Source organism: Homarus americanus, unplaced genomic scaffold (assembly GCF_018991925.1).
Source record: "Homarus americanus isolate GMGI-L3 unplaced genomic scaffold, GMGI_Hamer_2.0 scaffold43152, whole genome shotgun sequence".
Classification (NCBI taxonomy): Eukaryota; Metazoa; Arthropoda; class Malacostraca; order Decapoda; family Nephropidae; genus Homarus; species Homarus americanus.
In genome coordinates this window covers 222832-245773 of record NW_024720226.1, presented here as the reverse complement: position 1 = coordinate 245773, position 22942 = coordinate 222832, and the positions used below count along the sequence as shown (strand labels likewise).

Sequence of the window (22942 nt, the reverse complement as noted above, 5' to 3'; positions counted from 1 at the left end):
TCAACGTTTTTGCTAAGTGTGTGGATAAGATAAATCTTGATAAAATCAGTTCGGTCGAGCCTTTACTGAGTGTAATATCAAAGCGTTTCTAGGATAAGAGGCTTTTATGAACGTGAAAGGCGAATCGGGAACACAGCTATAAGAGTGCTGTGCCATGTGTAGGTGTGGCTAGGTCAGGTTAGTTTAGGTTAGGTCAGGTTAGGTTAGGTCAGGTCAGGTCAGGTCACCTTTGGCGGATCTTTGAGCCTTCTAACAAAAATTATATCGAAGATTTCTCAGTTTTAAGACGCATCATTATTCTTTCTCATTAGGAAATGCCCAACCGAGGTCATATTAACAACGAATTTCTCACACTACCTGACAGATTAACCTATTAAGTAACAAGCACTTTATCCTCATTACAGTTGGGGCTCCAGTTACTAGCACAGTCCACAGTCACTTACATTGTAGCCCTACAGTCTCGAGGAGGGTAGGTAAAGGATAGGTGGAGGGTAGGTTAAGGATGGGTGGAGGGTAGGTTAAGGATGGGTGGAGGGTAGGTAAAGGATAGGTGGAGGGTAGGTTAAGGATGGGTGGAGGGTAGGTTAAGGATGGGTGGAGGGTAGGTTAAGGATGGGTGGAGGGTAGGTAAAGGATAGGTGGAGGGTAGGTTAAGGATGGGTGGAGGGTAGGTAAGGATTGGAGGGTAGGTAAAGGATAGGTGGAGGGTAGGTAAGGATGGGTGGATAGGTTGAGGATGGGTGGAGGTTAAGGATGGGTGGAGGGTAGGTTAAGGATAGGTGGAGAATTGGTGAAGCGTAAGTGGAGAATGGGTGGAGGGCAGGTGGAGAATGGGTGGAAGAGAAACTGGAGGGCGTAATGAGGTGAGGGTGGAAGGTGTGAGGAAGGAGGGTTGGAGGATGGCCTACACGTGCTGGAGTGGTGTGTACCTCACCTTCTCCACCTCCTCGTCTTTAAGTACGGGACCGGGTACTTTAAAAGAAACATTTGAAAGTATAATTTTTTTATATTTTCGATGTCTCTCACTTTATCTTTTTTGTTTTTCTTTTCTGTCTTTGTTTATCTCTTCCTCAATCTCTTTCTGTCTTTCAATCATTCTCTTTCTCTCTTTGTCTGTCATTTAATATCGTTCTCTTTGTTTTCTTTGTTCTCTCTCCCTTCCTTTCTTCCTTTCTTCTCTCTGTTTTCTCTCCCTTCCCCCCTCTCCCTTTCTTCTTTTTCTTTCTCTTTTTTTAATCGTTTTTGGTCTCTCTCTCTCTCTCTCTCTCTCTCTCTCTCTCTCTCTCTTTTTGTCTATCTATCTATCTATCTATCTATCTATCTATCTACACGCTCTCGCACAGCCTGCAGTGGGATTAATATTACAATGGATACTATTAATATTCCTAATAAGCCCGTCATTAGACTACAGTATTCGCTCTCACTGGTCTGTTATGAACAACCTAATTCTTAATATCGGTTTATTGTTAGTGGCATTTAATTGTACCTTGTAGCTATTATTGTTTTCGGCTAATAAATTCTCAGTGTGTTTATCAATGTTATTTTTTGTTGTTAATTTTGTTTTTATGATTGGTGTTGTAGTTATTATTATTAGTGTTGTTGTTATTATTGTTGGAGTTATTATTATTATTATTATTATTATTATTATTATTATTATTATTATTATTATTACGTTGTTGTTATTGATCGGAGAAGCAGAATTAATTATAGTCGTCCATTTTCTTAATAATTAATTAATCCCTATTCTTTTTATCCTTCGTTTTATTTTCATTTAATCTTCTTCCTTTATCTAGTTTCCTTTATTTAGTTTCCTTTTCACTGTGTACATTTGACGTGACCTTTCGACCCTAAGATACAAGACTCTGTTCCAGTTCCTTAGGCTCTCCAAACTCTTCAATAAACTTCCTTGTAAAGTATGAGGAAGCTTTTAAGAGGGAGAGAGAGCCTACAGGGTTTCTTTAGCTTGTGTGGTGGTGACCGAGGGATAGGGCGTTTCTCTTACACTTTCAGGTATAGTCCTACTTAAATCTGTGTGTGTGTGTGTGTGTGTGTGTGTGTGTGTGTGTGTGTGTGTGTGTGTGTGTGTGTGCTAGTGGTGTGGTATTTCTTTGTGTTGGCCCTTTGTCTGTTTTCCGTTTTCTTTCTTTTTTCTTTTTTTACAACTATTTTATTATGTTTTAGTGTTTTTCTTTTTTTATTACCTTTTCTTTTTTTTAGATTTTTTATTTGTATGTTTTTTTTGTATTATCTGTTTTTTTCTGTCGATCTTTCTGTCACTGATTCTGTTCTATAAGCTTTTGTTTTTATTTTAAGCTGTTTCATTCTTCTTCTTTGTGTGTGTGTGTGTGTGTGTGTGTGTGTGTGTGTGACTCTCTTTATTTCTTTTTCCAGCGAATTTTTACACACTACACACCAACGTTATATACTGTTGATGTGTCTGAAGTCCAACTCTTTCAGTAAAAGGTATAGCTATAAACTGAGAGTAACCCGAAATGTTGGCATAGTAACAGAATCCACTTTTATGTCCCTTGTGGTGGCCCAAGATCCAATTAGTGACGTGTATATAAGTACTAACCTAACCTGGCCTATTGTAACGTGATTTTAATTTTACCTAACCTAACCTAACCTAACCTAACCCAGAATACAACTGACGCGGTTCTCTTTATCCCTTGAGTACGATGACTTTACCATATAATCTTGCAGTACACAAGGGAACTGTCATCGCATTAAAGAGTTAAGAAATCGTACTCCAGGGAATGAGTTTTGTACTCAAGGGGTCGGGGTTATCGTACTCAAAGGGTTGAGATATCTTATACTCTGGGTTAATTCATGGCACTTAAGGTGTTGGCATTGTACGCATGAGATTGTGTAATTATGAGTAAAAAAAAGTATTATTTTATGTAAGATGAATGTGAAAAAAAAGTTTGTCTTTCACACTTCGCTATGCTTCAACTTTTGAGAAAAAAAACGTTCTGAAAAAAGTTTTGTGCTCGCGAGAAATGTATCACTTTATCTTCCTTTAAGAAGAAGGAAAATAAAATTCTTCGACGCTTCTGTTATTTGAGAAACGAATCTAGGTGATGCCGTTGTCCCTTTGTCACTCAGTGTGTCTGATCCTCCTGGGTAGCTCTGGCAGGGTCCGTAGCTACACTTGTTTGAAATATTGTATACCCGAAACTTTTTAATTTACATTTTTTTTAAGTTTTTCCCCAATAAGAGAACCAGTATTTACATCCTTCATGATTTGAGTTAAATGTTATAAAGGCTATAGGTTTTGAGGGACTTAATTTTTCGTCCGGGTCAAGTGCGGGATGTAAATAGAAACAGTATGATGATTTATTGAAGATATAATGAGAAATTCAAAGCTATTTTAATAAAAGTTAGTAATAAAATCACTCCATGACAGTAAAAGAGTTTGTGTAGGAGAGACAGCCATAAAACGCACACGGGGTGAGCGCGTGTTGTCACCCTAGAGACTTAAAGTAGCTGTGTGTATACTTGCTCGTCGCTGTGTTTGCTTCCTCATTCACCTCGGACGTTGAACTAATACATGTACATTTAACTCTAGCCTCTGTACACCACGCAGCTACTGGCTTTGTTTACATCCTACCAGGGACAGTGTGGTGTTTACGAGGCATGGCGTCAAAATATAACAAAATGGTAAACATAGACAGTCGAAAAAAAATAAAAAAGTCATAATTTATCTAGATACTCGCGGAATTGTACACAAGAGGCGGGGAATTTAGGACGTCTGTCTCTGGTGATTCATGGCTGACCACATGAACATTGGGAGGCAACCATAAACCATCCCACGAAAGAAGGTTACCTGTGTCACCTGTGTCACCTGTGTTACCTGTGTTACCTGTGTTACATGTGTCACCTGTGTTACCTGTGTTACATGTGTCACCTGTGTTACCTGTGTTACCTGTGTTACATGTGTCACATGTGTTACCTGTGTTACCCGTGTTACATGTGTCACCTGTGTTACCTGTGTTACCTGTGTCACCTCCAAACTATATACATCCACGGTAATCACAAACACTAAAGGTACATTGTGTTACATTACTAACTTGTAACATTACATAAAAACCTGTACGGAAAAATTTAAAGAATTATATATTAAGGATCTGGGTGTTGGTGTTAGGTAGCTGAAACGCTCTTAGGATGGTGGGAAGGGTGTGCACTTCTGTTTGGTCGGACTCTTGATTGATCATACACATACATACGAACATTGACACCAGCTAACATATACTGTGCTTCTTCTCTACTCAACCTTCCGGTGCTCCTATCTTATATTTGTTATTCTGTTATGTTTTACAGATTATTTAGTGTAGTAGATTTAGTAAGTTATTTAAGATAAGCCGAGTTGTGACGTTGACTCCGTCTGACCTTTAAATAATTTACTCATACAAACAACAGGCCAGAGTATAATAATTTCCAGCCTCAGAATGTCTCTTGTCTTGGGTTCGCCCACGGACGAATTAGTGCTGTAAGTTCGATTTTTTTTTTAAATTCTTGACCCTTGATCTTTGGAGATTGACAAAAGACATTCTCTTCTGGGCTTTGTCACTCACTTTTCATTAAACGACGTAGTTAGTCAGGAGTTGTTTTTTGTGACCCCCTGACCTTTGACCTTAGGAGAAGGACTTTGGCTTTGGAAATTATTCAGAGAGCAGGGACTCCAGGTGTCACATCAGAGACATAACTGTGTTCACCAGCTCAACAACTCACCTGGCTAGCCTATGTCTCAATTCATGGCTAAACTTTATGTCCTCAGAAACATTGCCTCGGGAACACTGTTTGTTCTGCTGTTGTAAAGTTCTCCGGCTGTGTACAAGCTTGTCCCGCGCTCTTCTTCGGGCTTCTGTGTATTACCAAATATATTTCTATATCGTCTATTTTGTCATAAGAAGACAGTCGCATTTATCAGTCAGTTACACGTAAGGGAACGTTCACTCCGGGAGGAAGCCTGGGTGAACGGTCATCTGTCTTACCTTCCACAGACGTTTCATTACGGGATGAAATGAGACGCCAGGTGCTGATGACTTGTTCTGCTTTATGCTACAGGTCATATAAATGTTATTTTTATCTTCCACAGGTTGCTGCCTTTTGTGTGTGAGCCATGAAGGTGTGGGTGGTACTGGTGCTCGTTCTCCTGACGGTGTTGTTGGCGGCCAGGGGCGTTGCAGAGAAGAATGAGGGCCGGAAGGTGAAGAACCCAAAGAACGAGGTAGGCGATGGAGGTGGAAAGGAAGACGTGACTGTAACAGGCAGTGGGGCGTGTAAGAACGGTGACAACCAACCTCACCTCTCTCTCACCGCCCGCGTCCAGCATGCACAGGTAAGCTACAATATTTTTCCCCATTTCCTGTTTCTATACAATTATACATAACCTAACCTAGCTCAGTCTTCAACCTAGCCAAACCTGACCTACCGTTACCTTACCTAATATATCAAATTCTACCTTAACTCACGGTAACCAACCCTAACTAAGAGATGAAGTTAACTTTACGTACCTAACCTAACCAAACCTAACATAACCTAACTTACCTCTTTGCTTTAACTACCAATATTAGGTAAGAAGCTTCATGTGCTAAATTCAATCGGAAAAAAGACAAGAATCACGATTAAATAATCTGTTAAGGGGATTTATGCGCTCTTAAATTAAATTATTTGGCTAGAAGATTGTCTAATTCATCATAGAGATTGATATACACAGATCTCGTAAGGAAACAAAAAGTGGTGTCTGATAACCTTGTCTCACCCCGATAAATTCCACCGACGGTCATGCCTGTAGCTGAAATAAATCATCCGACGTGACCTGTATTGTATTGTACACATCTGTCAACCTCTTAATGCCGCGCTCCTGAATCCCCAGTGAAGAGTTCTTTTAGTTTATTTAACAAAGTGAGCAATCCAGTGTCGGACATTCATTAAACATGGACGTGTAAATTAGACGGGCGAACGAACGGATGGGAGATATAATCCATGGCACCAGTCTTGATGAGAGTGCATAAAAAAATAATGAAAAAAGTTAAACATCCAATTATGGAGCCTCAAATTCATCAGCAACAAGATGCCAGTCACAGGTGAGTGTTGGGGCCACACCTGAGGCGAGGGTATATTAATTAACACCCACGTACAGTACACGGTCACGGCTGACTCATTATAAAGAAAAAAAAAGCTCCGAGAACAGATGATGTTGATTATAAAGATATGATGATTGTCAAAAACCAAAAAGCCAATTATGGTGGAATGAACCTCGGTAATTATGGGTCATGTCACCTCCAGTCACCAGCTCTGTATATATGAGAGTCGAGATTTTCGTTGTAGTTTTCAGTCAAAAGGAGAAGGAGAACCTACATAAGACAGCAGTGGATTTTACTTCGCTTCCATTGACCAAGAAAAGAATTGCATACGTTGGTCACTTGAGATTTGTGGTATGACGGAAAATAAGTTAAAACGTTATATTGATTTTGGTAACAGAAACTTTATTAGTCGATATTTCATTATTATTAGAGTTTGTGTGTTTATATCCTTGAATAAGTTCGCAACCCACATTTATCCACGTCCCCTTCACTGCTCATACTTTTCCATTCTCCCATCTCCCTTCACCCCCCTTCATATCCTCTCTTTCTCTATGCATTCGTCTTTATCAGGCCTTTGTGTTTCACCCTACTCTGATCCATCTTTATCATCCGTTTTGGTAATCTCTCTTGTTCATTTCCTTCGTCAATTTCCCTCTACCCCCTCCCCCCCTTTTCCCTGTTGTTCTATCTATAGTGTTTCCTTGGGGCTGTTTCTCATCTTCTGTAAATATTTTTTGCTGTTTTTTGTTGTTTCCTCTCTCTCTCTCTCTCTCTCTCTCTCTCTCTCTCTCTCTCTCTCTCTCTCTCTCCGTTCCTTTTGCTTGGTACTCAAACTTCTTTTCTTCCCATCATGTAATTTTGCCTTTTCATTACCAATTATTCTTTTTATGTTTGTTTTTTCTTCTCCATTTCGTTTTTCTTTTACATTTTTCTATCCTTCTTTCTTTACTTATGATTGTTTTTTTCTGTTCTCACTCGGTGTCTATTTCCTGCATTTGTTTTTAATTATTTTTTCTACCAACCAATTCTAATCAAGTTTAACCGAGTATAACCTAGTATAACCAAGCTAGTATAACCAACCACTATAGCTACCGTTGTTGGGGTAGTTTTTGGGGGTTAGGTGTGAGGCAGGTTAGCTTTGGTTAGTTTTATATTGTTAGGTGTGAGGCAGGTTAGCTTTGGTTAGTTTTATATTGTTAGGTGTGAGGCAGGTTAGCTTTGGTTAGTTTTATATCGTTAGGTGTGAGGCAGGTTAGCTGTGGTTAGTTTTATATCGTTAGGTGTGAGGCAGGTTAGATATGGTTAGTAAATATTGTTAGGTGTGAGGCAGGTTAGCTATGGTTAGTTTTATATCGTTAGGTGTGAGGCAGGTTAGCTGTGGTTAGTCAATATCGTTAGCTTAAAGAAAGAATAAAAGAATTATATAAGAGATAAAGAGGTTAGCCATTCTTTTATCAACCTTATATATTTCTCATACACCCACCCAGCCTGCCCGCCGTTCACCGGAGTGTTGCCTCCATTAATAAACATTAGTGTCGCTCCCTAACTCTAGCGCAGCTTGCTAACTCAGGCGCCAGCTACCACAGCTTGCTCGCTCGCGTTAAATTTTCACCGGTAAAATTTTTATTTAAATGTTCGGTGTTCTTGGGCTGTACCGAATTTGTAGCGAGGAAGTTATAGTTACATTTACAGGACAACTTCCATCTGCTTGCATCGTTTACTTCAGAACGAGTGACACCCTCCTGGACACTTCCTACTGTTATTTTGTCCTTAACGAAATTATTAATTTGAGAGCTTGTCCAAATACTGTACTTCACCTTCGATAGTAAGATAACGTAAAGGGTGTAGAAAATAAAATATATTGTATATATATATATATATATATATATATATATATATATATATATATATATATATATATATATATATATATATATATTAATTATACACACCTTTGTTCCGTGGTGTGGTGACGAGGCTTTGTCCTCACCTTTGATGTGGGAGGACAACAATAAGAGGCTCCCAGCGGCCCCACGGACACTATAACAGGGGAACACCCGCTTGCAACACTACCAGGAATGAGAACTCCTCGGTGATATTAATGATAAGTATTGCAATACGACAATAATAAAGATGTTAATGATAGATACGTATATTATAAATTATAGTACCAGCATCGATAATAATACTAAAGGAAGATATATATCTTCCCATTCCCCAGTAAGTCCAGCGGTATAAGATAAACAACAGCTAATTATGACATTTGCTCTACTAAAAATGGATTAAAAACATATGTCAAGGGTTAGGCATCAAAATGGGAAAATAGACTCTTGAAATATTCTAAAATTCTCTTCTTGTAGTCATGCGCTTTACATTCCTTTAGGAGTCCTGGCGCGTGAACTGTCAAGGTCCATAAGCATCGTTCTCTAAGTCAGGTTCTGTACTGGACAGCTAGTTTCGGAGATTACGGACCTTGTCTTGTCTATTACGTGTTGTAGAGGTGTGGGGAGGTGGCGGCGTGGGGAGGTGTTATGGTGTGGGGAGATGTGGTGGTATGGGGGAGGTGTAGTGGTGTGGGGAGGTGTGGTGGTGTGGGTGGGTGTGATGGTGTGGGGAGGTGTAGTGATGTGGGTAGGTGTGGTAGTGTGGGAGGTGTGGTGGTGTGGGTGGGTGTGATGGTGTGGGGAGGTGTAGTGATGTGGGTAGGTGTGGTAGTGTGAAATGTGAGGAAGTGTTGCAATATTTGTGGCTTATTGGAGAGAGAGAGAGCAACCCAATAATTCCCAACCCCTGAGCCCCCTCTAGTAATATCCCCCCCCCTTGTTTTTTATTTTCATTTTTTCCAAATATTTTCCCCAGTGGCCGAGAGTACTCCAACACAGAGTCTTATAAACCTTATCTTATCTTTACATAAATCTTGTATTTCCTTGGCTTTTACGACCCACCAAAACCTGAATCACCTCATTAATGGCCCAACTACCTGTTCTACGTCGTCCTTATCGAAGAGTTACATCGTGGTTAATACTTGTTCAGGAGTTCTTTATACGTCTATGTGCGGCTCGACCTCTGTATACGACATGTTTTGGACCGGGTTCGAATGCGGATCGTGGACATAATAAAACCAAAACTTACGTGACCTCTCCTTAGCCAACTTAACCTAATGTAATTCAATTGAATCTAACCTTTATGTAACCTAACTTAACCTACCTCTAAACTAATTAATCCTAACCTAACTTAACCTACCTCTAAACTAATTAATCCTAACCTAACTTAACATACCTCTAAACTAATTCATCCTAACCTAACTTAACATACCTCTTAACTAATTAATCCTAACCTAACTTAACATACCTCTTAACTAATTAATCCTAACCTAACTTAACATACCTCTAAACTAATTCATCCAAACCTAACTTAACATACCTCTTAACTAATTAATCCTAACCTAACTTAACCTACCTCTTAACTAATTAATCCTAACCTAACTTAACCTACCTCTAAACTAATTCATCCAAACCTAACCTAACCTAACCTAACCTAACATGAGCCACCTAAATCAAATGTCACTTCAATTCAGTTTTCATATTTGGACATCACATTGAACCCCAAATTTATCCCGTTCATCGTCAGAACTCCCTGGGGAAATAAGGTTTTTATTATTATTATTATTTATTCCTCTTCTACAACATCTATAGTAACTGAAGTCTTATTAACTATATACGGTATCCTTAGTAACTGAAGTCTGATTAACTATATACAATATCTATAACAAGCTGAAGTCTCATTAACTATCCAAAACATCTATGTTTACTGAAGTCTTATTAACTATCTATAATATATTTAACTTTGTAGCTTAGAATATTCCTTATAGACAACAGTTATTAAATAGCTTCAACGTCTTCATTCAACAATACGTTCTTCACTATATCAGATATCCACTAAATCAAGAGATAATCGGACCCACGTCGATAATGACACCTGATTCGAGCCAAAAGTTTCGAACCATTTACAGAATTTTCCCGTAATCAGTGGCTCCTTAGGTTCGGTTAGGTTCGGTTAGGTTCGGTTAGGTTCGCATTAGATTAGGTTAGTGTTTAGTTATGTTATATTAGCGTTAATTGATTATTGGTTAGGTTGGCTTTGCTTAGCGTTAGTTTAGAACATCAGGTTAATGTGGGTTGACTTAAAGTTAGGGTAGGCTAGGCTAGGTTATATTGTTGTTGTTTTTTTTAGGTTAGGGTAGGTTAAGTTAGGTAAGGTTAAATTAGGCTAGGTTATTTTAGATCAGGTTAGGTTAGCGTTAGGTTAGATTAGTTAGGTTAGGTTAGTTTTACCTTAGGTTAGGTTAGGGTTGGAGGTATTTGGGGTGTCTAACTTTCACCTGATCAGAGTGTTGTTATGTTATGCTTTACCGACTCGGTGGTGGATGGACTCAAACAGCAGAGGCGGGATAAAGAAGAAGCCTCCGTAAACATGAACGATATGACTTCTTTTTTCTATTAAAAGTCTCACTCTAGCTGTTCATTAATACTCATACCTGGTGGAGGAGGAGGAGGAGGAGGAGGAGGAGGCTAGGGGGAAGAGGGAAAGAGGGTGAGGTTGGGAGGAAAAGGTGGAAGAGGAAGAAGTTGGGAGGAGGAGGAGGAGGAGGAATAGGTTCGAAGGAAAAGGTAGAGGGGGTAGAGGGTGTGTGGAGGGGAGTGGTTGGGAGAAAGAGGGGGAGATTGAGAGAAAGAAGCAGAGGAGGAGAAGAAGGAGGCGATTGGGAGAAAGGGGAAGAGGTTGGGAGGTAGATAAGGAGGAAAACCAGGAAGCAGGCGAGGAGGAGGAGGAGGAGGAGGGAACAATGGATAAAGAAGAAGCTCAGTCAAAGGGGTTGAGCTAGATTGAAGTTTGGAGAGAGAGAGAGAGAGAGAGAGAGAGAGAGAGAGAGAGACGCGTAAATCATAATGAGGAGTGACGGAGGATTGGATTAGACGAAGAAGAAAGAGGAAGGGGAAAAGGGGAAGTGGGAGAGGCATAGAAGGAATCACGGTTAAGGAAGATTGAGGAAATAAGGAAAATGGGGAAGAGACGAAGACACAAAGGGAGTGAAAGGGTTATAAACAAACTCCAAGGGAAGGTGTGGAGAGTAGGACAAGATAAAGGAGAATGGGAGTAATAACGAACAAGGTGAGATGACAGATGGAGGAGGTAGAGAGAGAGGACGAGAACAACGGGAGGAGAGGGCTGATAAGACAGGATAAAGATGAAGGTATAGGAGATGAAGAGAACGACCTTGATGACAGTTACAGGAGTGATGGTTAGGTTAGGTTAGGTTAGTTTAGTTTAACTTAGGTTAAGTTACGTTAGGATAGATTAAGTTAATTTTGTAAGGTGAGTTTGGGGCTTAGTAAGATTAAAGACTATTGGAATTAGGTCGACTTACCCTGCAGCCCTTGAGCTGGTTGGTCGCCTCACACAACATCAGTGAAGGGTGAGATGCGAGAGTCCTAATGTGTAGGACTCTCACTGACCCTCATTTTTTGGACTCATTCGCTGGTGCTATTTCTGAAGTGATGTTTCTTGATCTCGGGGCACTGAGAACTCGGAGTCACAGTGGATCGAACTTTTGAAAGGCTCGGGTTTGATTCATTCCTCGAGAGAGTTGGAGAAGTATGAACGAAACTGCGTTGCAACTCCTTTGGTTCATCATACTAATGTATTTTGTCTTGTAATTTTTTCTACTGCAGTTCCACAACATCTTGGTTTATGCGTGATAGTAAAAGAATGATGAACAGTTCTCCTTTGAGCATGTATTTAAGTGTTCCCTTTGTGCTTACTTTCCTCTATGTTACTCGGGAAGAGTTTCTAAATCTCACAATTTTTGTGTTGGAAAACAAGTTATTACGAGGAGTTGTTATTGTTCAGGCAATAGAGCAACTACATTAGATATTCTTGAACGCTATATATTGTAGTTTGATATGTAAGAGTGTAACATTACAGTTTTTTATGTAAAAGGAGAAAGTGAGTCCCACGAGCTTAATAGTTTTGTTAGCGGTAATACGGATACAACCCTCAACATACCAAGCCTTCGGTTCACAAGGAGTCCGGCACTGCACTCGACCTCCTTCATATCCCTTACTGCACATTGGTTTGACTGAGTGTGTCCGGCGCGCGAACCAGGGACTCTTAGGTCAGAAGACGAGTGCTGCCTTGCCTCATGTTGGTAAAGTGCATAACAAATTTCTGGACACAGACCCAGATTTGAACATATTTTCCTTCTTTCAACTATGGATTTTGTAAGGTTAGGTTATGCTTTAGGAAGGTTTGTTGCAGTTTAGACTCGGTTTGGGTAAAAGGTAGATTACATTAGGTTATGGTTGGGTTAGGTTAGGTCAGGTTAATTTTGATTGGTATAGTTCAATTTATGGTTAGAATAAGTTAGATTTGGTTAGGTTATGGGTCCGGGGTGGGGTAACATGAAACTGTTCCTTGAGGAGAAACTTAACTACTACACACATAATTATAAATGCCCAGCTGACGTTGATGTTGTTCACCTTACTCGAACTATCTCGACCTGTGTACTGTGCTGTTAGGCGTTTATACACGATGGTCGATGGAACAGCTACACTACACTACGGACAAAGGTCGTCACTGCTCATACCGATTACGTTAAGCATCTACGTTGGTGGGGGAAAAGACAAGAGGGACGCATTACAATTTACACACGATAGTCAAAATTTACCATTAAAGGAATCATGATATGTCTTTAAAGGAGGCAAAATATGTCCTTTAATAAATCAACATATATCCTAAAGGGAATCAAGATATACCTTTAAGGGAATATATTTAAACAGAGAACGTGATGAGATCCTTCAAACTTTCAATTAATCAGCCAGGTAGCGCTGGTCAGGTAGGCATGTAGATTGCAGACACAAACACCCTGATTGATCAGATGGCCTCCAGGACGATGTGATTGATGGCCGTGCTGTGTGGGCTAGAGTCACATACTCAAACAAACCAATACTCAGAGATGGCTGTAAGCACTAAGCGGTCCCTTACGTGGGTCATAAGGTATACCATCTCCACTCCTTAGAGCATAAACGCGAGATGAGTGGCCCCAGGCTAGATACATCTATGTTCTAATCGGCACCTAAAATAAAGTAACGTAACCATTTGGATTGAAACTCATAAGATTGGGTTCCATTAGACCTGAGGCACATAAAGACTGAGGCATCTATGAATACATTTTCATCCATAATAAATAACACCATTGAGGAAACTGTCCATAACCAATATTCTCATTCACTGGTCTTATGTATCATTTAAGGCAGTAATAACAGACGCACCTTCTCCAGCTCTCTGCCAACATGGACGTTAGTTTGTGTTGCCATCCAGGAGAGACTATTGAAGGCAGCATATTAAAGCACTCGAGAACTGTCTCACACTGCTGGCTGGACAACTCGGCTGTGTGCCTTGAATCAAAACAACTCTGACCCGGACTTGAAACAGGACTATGACTTTCCATACTAAAGCTAGGGGTTATAGGTAGATTATTTTATGTTCATGGTACCGTAGATTCAGGTAGATAAAGTAAGAGTAGTTTAGTTTAGTTTAGTTTAGTTTAGTTTAGTTTAGTTTGAAGGTAGGTTTAAGTAGGTGCTTAAAAAGATACCAGGTTCAGTTAGGTTTAAAGATAGACTAGGTTAGAAATGCGGTTAAATTAGGGTTAAGTTAGTTTAGGAGTGGGTTAGATTAGTTTTGGGGTGGTTTTAACTTAAAGGTATCTTGGTTTAAGTGTGGTTTTGGGTCCGAGTGAGTTTCCTTTACCATGTGTGATTCCAACCTTCAGTTTTAACCTTTTTGAATAAATTAACTTGAGGAGAAATGACAAATCTTTAGCGAAAACGTTGCAGAGCGTCAACTAACATTAATGATGATGATGATGTAAGAAATGATACTAGAAATAATAACGATTGATTCACTCCCACACAAGACAGATGCTCAACAGATATTTTGTACAATTTATTCCTTACATTCCATTTTCTGTGTACACGGAGAGCGAACCTTTTTTGTCCTGTTTGTTTGTGTGTTTATGTCCCTGTTCATGTGCCTCTGGGGATTTTGTCAACAACTGCGTGTTTACAAATATCATCCAGTTAATAAAGATCAAATACACACAGCGGGTTTACCTGTAACAGTTGAGGGGAAACGTTGTTGTTTTCCTAATATTCCCCAGTTTTCCTGATACCGAAAATTTGGGTTAGGATTTTTTTTTTTTAGAATATATGATTCCTGTTATAGCTATTTTCCGACCCGTGGTATTCTCTCATGTTCATTCCTGAATACAAGTCTCTCTCCCCTCTCCCTAAAATAGATTGGTCTTTGCTCTGTTCCTTTGATTAACACCAAGTGAACAACGGATAAACATCAGAGGATACCACGGGTCGACTCCAATTCAGTGTGGTGACGTCTATTTTAATTCTTCCTCGACCCTCTACCTAATCTAACTTAACCTCACCTAAACAGTGGTTGAAGTGTGAGAAAAATACAGGTACGGTTCCTTGTCCGGGTCCGGTCCTTATTTCGGCTAGGTGGTGACAGGCCCGAAGAAGTACGCTCACACAGCCATCACCAAGACATATTGATAATAATTTTCTCGCCACAGAGGTTTTGTGTGTGTGTATGCGAGGGTATTGCAGTATGTCTCAGAGATAATGTATATTTGGGCATCAGTGTATATCACATGGCATATTCATTTATTTGTATAAAGGATAAGAATTTGTGGGTGAGTAGCGGATAAACCAAACACGACTTGCAGATCAATTTATTCCAAGATGCGCCGGGACGTCTTGAAATAAACCACACCCCGATAGAAAATTTATTCCAAAACGCGACGAAACTAAATGGAATAAAGGAGACAGTCTCCAAAGTGGTGTGTATTTCACCTACACGGAGAGTCCTCGCTCACTGACACCAAGACGAGGACATCCGTAACACACCCACCTCCATCCACCACCACCACGCTATCACACTCCATGTATCCTCCCGTCTTGTCCACACACACACACACTACCTTCTCACTCTCCTGCTTCCACCTCGTCACGTTCGCCTCCTCCATCCTCCTCACTAGGTGTCGCTGCCTCCCTCACCACGACGTCCTGTGCTTCATCATCCTTCAGTTTCTCCCTCACGATATTTCTGCCTCCAATATCGTTTTCTCTCACTCGTTGGTCTTCTAAAAAGGTAATTTACCTGATTTATCATTTTTTACCTAAAAGGAATTAAACCTTATACTTTTATGGTAACCTTAACCTAACCTAACCTCCCTTACCATATCATAACATATTCATACTCTTAACTTACCATAACCTTATATATATATCATTCTAGCCGAGCTTAACCTAATCTGACTTAATAATTATAAGCTAATCTAACCCTCTCTAAACAGCACACACACACACACACACACACACACACACACAAGCCTTACATACCGGTATATCTTCCTCGTTGTTTTCAGTGTCTTTCTGTTTATCGACACGTCTTGCCAACACCTCATTTTATCACTTATTCACTTTACGATCTCGTCTTCCAATTTTTGTTATCATGACGTGGAGGCATCGTTCGCAATCCCGGGTCTTGAAATACCTCCTCGCTGAGTTATCGTGTTACCGACGGATGCTATTTCACGCTGATGGACTGTCCACTTCAAGCGTCACCCATCTTCGTCCTCCTTGTGAGCTCTTATCTCTCTCGCTCTCTCTCTTTTTTTCTCTTTATCTCTCTCTTTGTCGTCCACATTACAACATCCTCATCATCCTTCTCTCTCTCTCGTCCTACTGCAGGTGGTGTTCTACGGGTTTGTGACTCGAGTGTACAAGAAGAAGGGAAAGCAGACGTACCCGGCTGAGTTCTTCATAGTGAACGTCTTCAAGGGCGCCGAGTTGATGGCCAGGTTGCTCAAGGTGGACGGTGGGTACGGCGGCGTCTACAACCTGAGGGATAAGTGAGTACCTGAATTTTTTTTCCTCTCTTTACCTGTGAGTGACCGTAATTTACCTGTGAGTGACCGTAATTTACTCGTGTGTTAGAGTTTTTTTTAGCGTGGGTGACCCTAATTAGTTTTCTCTTGTTAGTAACCATATTTGTTCATTTTTTTTGTGTGTGTGTGATAAATGTTTATTTCCTGTAAGATGTACTTGTTTTTCCTGTCGTGTTATTATGTATCCAGCGAGTGACATAAATTATCCTGTGAGTGACCTTATATTTTTTTTTCGTGTGAGTGACCATAATTTCCTCTTACACGTCCTTAATTATTCATACCAAAAGGATTACGTGAGTAGGACAGCATGGACCGTCCGTATCTATGTAAGGAGACGGGGAGGACATCCTGGTTAAATCTCCGAGTTAGAACCATAATCCTCTTGTGTCATAATAAGCGTCTAACTAGTTCACAGCGTATCAAATATTCTACATAATTGACTATCGTACTTATGGTAATTTCATAGTTAAGCCGTGAGTGGTGTGGTTTATCCATCCAAACGAGACCACGATTGATTGGGATCTTTATCTGTGTGTCAAGAACCTGTGTGTGGAATATGGTTGTAATACATCTGTTAGAACTCAAGTTATGGTGCGGACAATATTTATCTGTAGACGGCCAGACGGGTGAACGTGCAACACTGCGACTGGTCTATCTTCCTAAGCCTCTACAGTCGAGGAGAGGACAATTGATTAACGCCTGGAGTAATGACTGAGAGCTGCTGGCTATCAGACCCATTAATGTAGTTACGAACGCAACAAGGAGCTGTTCCCTCACCTCACTTCACTCACTCCACCTCACCTCACCTCAACTCCTCTCCCTTCCTCCCTTATCTCCCTCACCTCACCTCACCTCTTCCCTCTTCCCCTCACTTCACCTACCCCACTCTTCTACCCACCTCACCTCCTTCCCCTTTTTCCCTAACCTCATCTCCCCCTCTTTCCCTCACCACATCTCCTCCCCCTCTTTCCCTTAATCTCACTTCATTCCCCTCTCTCCCTAACCTCTCCTCACCTCACCTCACCTCACTTCACCTCACCTTCTCACCTTTTCTTCCTCACCTTCCACCTCCACCCTCAATTCATCTCACCTCCTCTCCTTTTTCACTTCACTTCACCTCCTCTTCCTTCTGTACCTTACCTCACCCCCTCTCCCTCTCTCTCCTCCTCAGCCCTTCCAGTGAGAAAATCCCAGGTGTCGTATTGCAGGTAATTAATGTTCAATGTTTTGTTTAATGAGGACAGAAAACTAGGCGGTGGCTTAACTTGTGCCACAGTTGTATTAATTGCCTGAGTTAATTTTATAACTTTGTAACTTATCACAATAGACTTCTGTTTTAATTTACATAATGTAGGTGGTTGTTGTTGGTGTTGTTGTTGTTGGAGTTGTTGTTGTTGTTGGTGGTATTGCTGTTGTTGTTGTTGTTGTTGTTCTTGTTACTTGGTTTAGTTTTATATACTTATTATTATTATTTTTCAAGGTGCTTCAGTCGCCAGAGATATGAAGCACCATTCACTAAGTCTCACAAGAATAATAACTGCTCCAGTACCTTTTATGATATTCGTTCATAAGTATACTGAGGTGTACTTATATTTCCTGTGTAATGAGCTCTTATATTTTTTCATAATTACCTGTATGCTGGCTCAGATTTATAGTTAGGTTTTAATTAGGGTTTAGAATTATTCATGATTATCGGAAATATTTAGGTTTACGGCTGGTTGATATTATCTGCTTAGATTACTCTTTTTGTAATCATCATTATCATAATTTATTATTATTATTATTATTATTATTATTATTATTATTATTATTATTATTATTATTATTATTATTATAGTTTGTACCCTTCTTAGAACACAGGAAATTTTTAATATTCCTCGCTGTCAACATCAGCCCGGTTTTCATTACTGTTCGACAGTTTGGGACAAAGCTCTGGCGTCACCCAGATAAGATCCTTACTCAACCCGTGCGACAGCTGATCGATACATGCAGGCGGGTGTACGACGCACATTTTATCTGAATATTCGGCCCCAATCGAACCCGGATAAGAATATTCAACTGTCGCCACCATATCTAAGTCTGTTCACCCGTGCTTCGCTTGTCTTGAGGATGTCCCAACTCCCCAAGAAACTCTTCAATGTAGTGCTTCTCAATGCTGGCAGCACCAACCTGTGTTACGGGATTTTACTGAGCCGAATACAGACGCTCTAAAAAACCCTAAATAATGTAGTTGTTTTACGGTAAACAGAAAATCTTAATGGTACTTTAGGCCGTGTATATTTTTTATTGTGGTAACCCAAAAATAGCGTGTCCGGGTTCTCCCTGGGGCCGAGGAGGGGAACTCAAAATGCTAAGTGGGACATTGGTGCTCAGAAAAAAATTATCACGAATAAAAGGCACAAATGTCAAACTAGGAAACAAATGGCACAATATGTTTTGATATAAGCTAACGGTTGATCACTTAGATCCAGTTTATAGTTTCGAAAGTTTCATCAAGTTCAGTGGTTGTATTCTCGAGTTGGGACGCCATGCCCATGTATTAACTGCGTTCGACAGCTCAATGAATGCCTGTCCTCATTGACTTTGTGATTGATTGTCTGACCGAATAAATGACTTACAGACTGATAAATTAACTGAGTGTCTTTCTGTCTGTCTTAGTGACTGATTGACTGTTATAGTGATTGACTGTCTTACTGAATAATTGACTCACTTCCTAATAAAAAAGAAGAAATATAAAGGATAAAAATAAAATGTAGAAGGAGAGGAAGCAACATGGTGTGCAGTCCTGGTGATCGTAAGTCTGGCCTCGTGGGCGGCCCCTCCGGACATTACGTGTTAGAGTCAAGTGATGATGATGGCTAAAGAAATATCCTCCCTGTCTGGGGGCTATCAAGCTCAGCCAATGGACGCTCTTAGTGCCGTCTTTAACCTGATATTTTAAAAAGTTAATATTTTTTTCCCCCTGTAATGAATTTTTAAACAATATTTTTTTTTTAGAGTGAGCTTTTGATGCGATGCTTTATGTATGATATATATATATACTTTTTTTTTATAAAGTTACTCTTTTTTCGGGGGAAGTTTTCATCCTGAGATACAATTAAATCATATCTTGGGGGGAACATATAACGAGGGAATCTTAAAATCTAAAATTGCTTTGGGTTCTTTGTGTGTGTTTGTGTGTGTCTTCAAATAACTCGAGAACATGTTTGTGGATTTGGTCCAAACTTGTTAGGTTTGACCAACATTTGACAAGGTTCATACGATAAACTTTTGGCATAAATTGCATTATAATTAACAAATTGTTGCCATGGTAACGGTTCGTGCAATGATAACAGGTAAGTCATGTTGAGGGTTAAAGAAAACGATGAAATGAGACAGTTTTCAGGGGTGACTACATTAATATACAGTAACAGCCTCAGTAGTTCGATATTTACCCTGTCATGGTAAGGGTTCCTGGGCAAGGTTTGTGTCTGCTCAGTTAATGTTCAGTTTTGCAATAAATTTACTCTTTTTTTCGGATAAGTTTAAACTAGAGAAATAAAACTCTATTTTTGTTTTTAGTTTGGGACGTGTGAGTTTGTAACTTTCCTTTTGTTTTAGAGAGAAATGTAACAGTTTTTAGAGAGAGAGACGTAGCAGATATTTTAAAGAGATATATTTTTTTCATTTTTTTTAAAGATAAATAAAAAAATTAAAACAAATCAGAATATATATATAACACATTTACCTTACATACACAGTCCCCACTCCGCACGTCTCCCCCCCCCCTTTTCCTTGTGGGGGGTGGGGGGAGGGGTGGGTCCTGAGATTAAATAAATTCAATCTTTATAGCTGCTAACTTTCCACATTCTTTCTTTTTACTTTCGCTGGAAGAGGTCGGTGGTGGAGTGCGTCTCCTCCTCCCCCCACACTCTACGGTGACATCTTCCAAATTTGTTTACATTTTGAGAATTTTTCAGCCTGTCACTCTGTAAACTGGGGACGGTGAGGTGTAGTTTTAATCGAATACTCCTTTAATTCAATTCCTTCTTCTTTTGAAATGGCAAGTGGGTGGACGCTCTTATAGTGCTGTTGTTGATGGGAGGTAGTGTACACGGAGAGAGAGAGAGAGAGAGAGAGAGAGAGAGAGAGAGAGAAAATGAGTGAAGGATAAAGAATGGTGGATAAAGAGAGAGAGAAGGCATAAAAAGAGAGAAGGGGATAACAATATAGAAAGGTACAAAGAGAGAACAATGAATAAATAGTAAGGGAGGGTGATAAAGGGAGAGAGAGAGAGAGAGAGAGAGAGAGAGAGAGAGAGAGAGAGAGAGAGAGTGAGAGAGTTCTGAATAACTTCCACCCTTCAAACAGGCTTCCATTTCCTGCTAATTCCGGGATAGAGTTTTGTTCAAATTCCCTTACAAATTCTGTTTTATAAATTCTAACATGAATTAGGTATATGATATAAACACCTCCAAGCTGTGTTTCCGTAATGTTGTTGTGGTGTATTTTAGTGTTGCAGATTCTAATTTAGCTAATGACCACCAAGTATATTGCACTTCATCTAGTCATGCCGAGAGGACTAACACACACACAGACACACACACACACACACACACACACACACACGGATATTGTTGTGGAAAAAAAACATACAGAAATCTCTTTCGTAAATACTCCTTTTTAGCGTTATATTGATTCTGTATGTATACGGTATATATCCTCCACTTATTAATGGATTTTGATCTATAAGGTGAAACAGAACTTCAAGAACTAGAACTCAGGTGGATAACATGAAACATTGTTAGAGTAAGTAAACCTAGAGGTGGTCATATCTTTTTCACTGTGAGAGGAGTGGTGACTTAGGAGTAACACTTTACATGATGAAAGTATATCAGCCTGGGTAGTGTTGGCAGGTGCTTGAGTTATCCAAGAGGGACACACTACAGTACTGAGATGAAGACACAGAATAGTTATATGAAGACTTGTTAACCTTACGTGATAAAAAATAAGAATGTCATTTCAAGTTCATAATTGATGACTTAAACGAGGGAATTGGAGGATAATATTCGTTAATAAGGTCTTAGAGAAATTAAAGAGGTGCTCGTCTCATTGAGTCTGGGAAGCAAAAGAATTAATTCATCACGAATTATTTGAAGAAATCTAACAGGCAATGAACGTAGCAAAGTCTTCATTAAATTTGAGGTTAAATGGTCTGTACTATATCAACTAGATTACACATTTAAAACCTTGTATAAGTCCTTGAACACTTAATCTTTATATTTTTCGTTATTTCATTAAAAAGAAATCGTATTTTTTTTGGCATTGTCGTCCACAGATGCTGCTCGTCAACGTTCATTTTTCTGACAGACAATGAAAAACTTATCTCTCATGAGTGTGTCTGATATTGCCAATAAAAATCAGGCATGAATTCACATTGGAAAGATTGTTTGCTCTCAGACTCTCATATTTACTCTCAACTCAGCATGCAAAATTGATTTCATGTTTCCGAAAGTAAAGTAGATGATCTCCAATGATCCCTGGAATTGACTTTCAACAGGGTCAGAATATACCAAGGAAATTACGCTTTCACTGTGTCAGCACAAGAGTGATGAATATTTATCATCAGTTGCATATTACATTATGGGGTGCTGCGGCGGCCGAGTGAATACAGCATTCGCTTCATGTCCTACGGCTCACAGCTGATGGACTTCCTTCCACTGAGCTGAAAATGGGTACCTTATTTACATTTGGGAACGTGCAGACCGTAGAGTGTAGGTCCGACCATGCATTGTATTATACAGTGTGGTATAACCATACTCCTTAACCGGCAGTCACGCCTATGGGGACCACTTTCACATGCTTCAGTAGACCAGTGGGAAGCCTTATTGATGCAGATTGTCATGTAACCGTAAAATTTTAAGACTTGTATCTTATTAGTACGTGAGCTGATAAGAAAATATACACAAGAAGTTACACAGCACCACACACACACACATAATGACAAGATGGTTTTCAGGTAACTTGTTTCCACATACAGTAAGTACTTAAGTCGTTATCCAGGATAAAACATTTGATGCAATGTTTCCTTACTAATTGTGTCTTAATGAAAAACAAAACAAAACATGTAATCAAATTTGCATCTCACAATGAAATTCACATAAAACACCAATTACATTTTTCACCAGAGACATTTACAAAAGACAAACGAGAGAGAACACATTCTATTTAAGATTTACCACCGTCGCACAAAGCCTTTACCCCGGCGTGAGTGTAGCGAGGCAGCAGGTCCTTCACAATACTGTACTATATATATATCAGTCGTATCAGGTTGAGTTATATGCCTCAGTGTCATGGCGAGAGTGACCACAAGTGTTCCCTCTAACACTTGTGAGGGATGTTGGGTTATATCCGTGTGGGTTTGAACTTTGATCGTCAGTTCAAGTAGTAGGAAGAAAGGGACGGAGGTGAGATAGACACAGAGAATGACGTGAATAGGGAGGGGAGAGGGAGAGAGGAATAGGCTGATCTGTTCTTGTGTGCCCAACCCACTCTCCTAAGACTGTCTTTAATAAATGACGGTAAAAATTATCCCCCGAATAAGAATGAAATTTTGAAGTTTTATTATTTGTTCATGCATCAATAATTTACCTGACGAGAAGTGTTAAGCTGTTTGACTTATTTTTCCCACCAGCGGAGACGATTTATTTGCATACGCAATTCTGTATTTTGCTGCAATAAGTAATGTCATGTTAGTATTGATCTCTTTAAATAGCTCGAGGAGTATTTTTTTTTCAACATTGTATTTTATTTAATTTCTCCCATTCATCGTGTTTGTTTAGAGGGG

The 22942-nt window shown here is 39.7% G+C and overlaps 1 protein-coding gene across 1 annotated transcript in view; it reads left to right on the top strand.

Annotated features, from left to right (window-relative positions):
* The first annotated feature begins 5100 nt into the window (after positions 1 to 5100).
* Positions 5101 to 22942, top strand: part of LOC121860457 — an 89791-nt gene continuing 71949 nt past the window's right edge. Inside the window, exons 1-2 of the mRNA XM_042357613.1 lie at positions 5101 to 5341; positions 15920 to 16080. Of these exons, the coding sequence (XP_042213547.1) occupies positions 5123 to 5341; positions 15920 to 16080 (380 nt within the window). The 5' untranslated portion in view covers positions 5101 to 5122. The remainder of the gene's footprint in view (positions 5342 to 15919; positions 16081 to 22942) is intronic.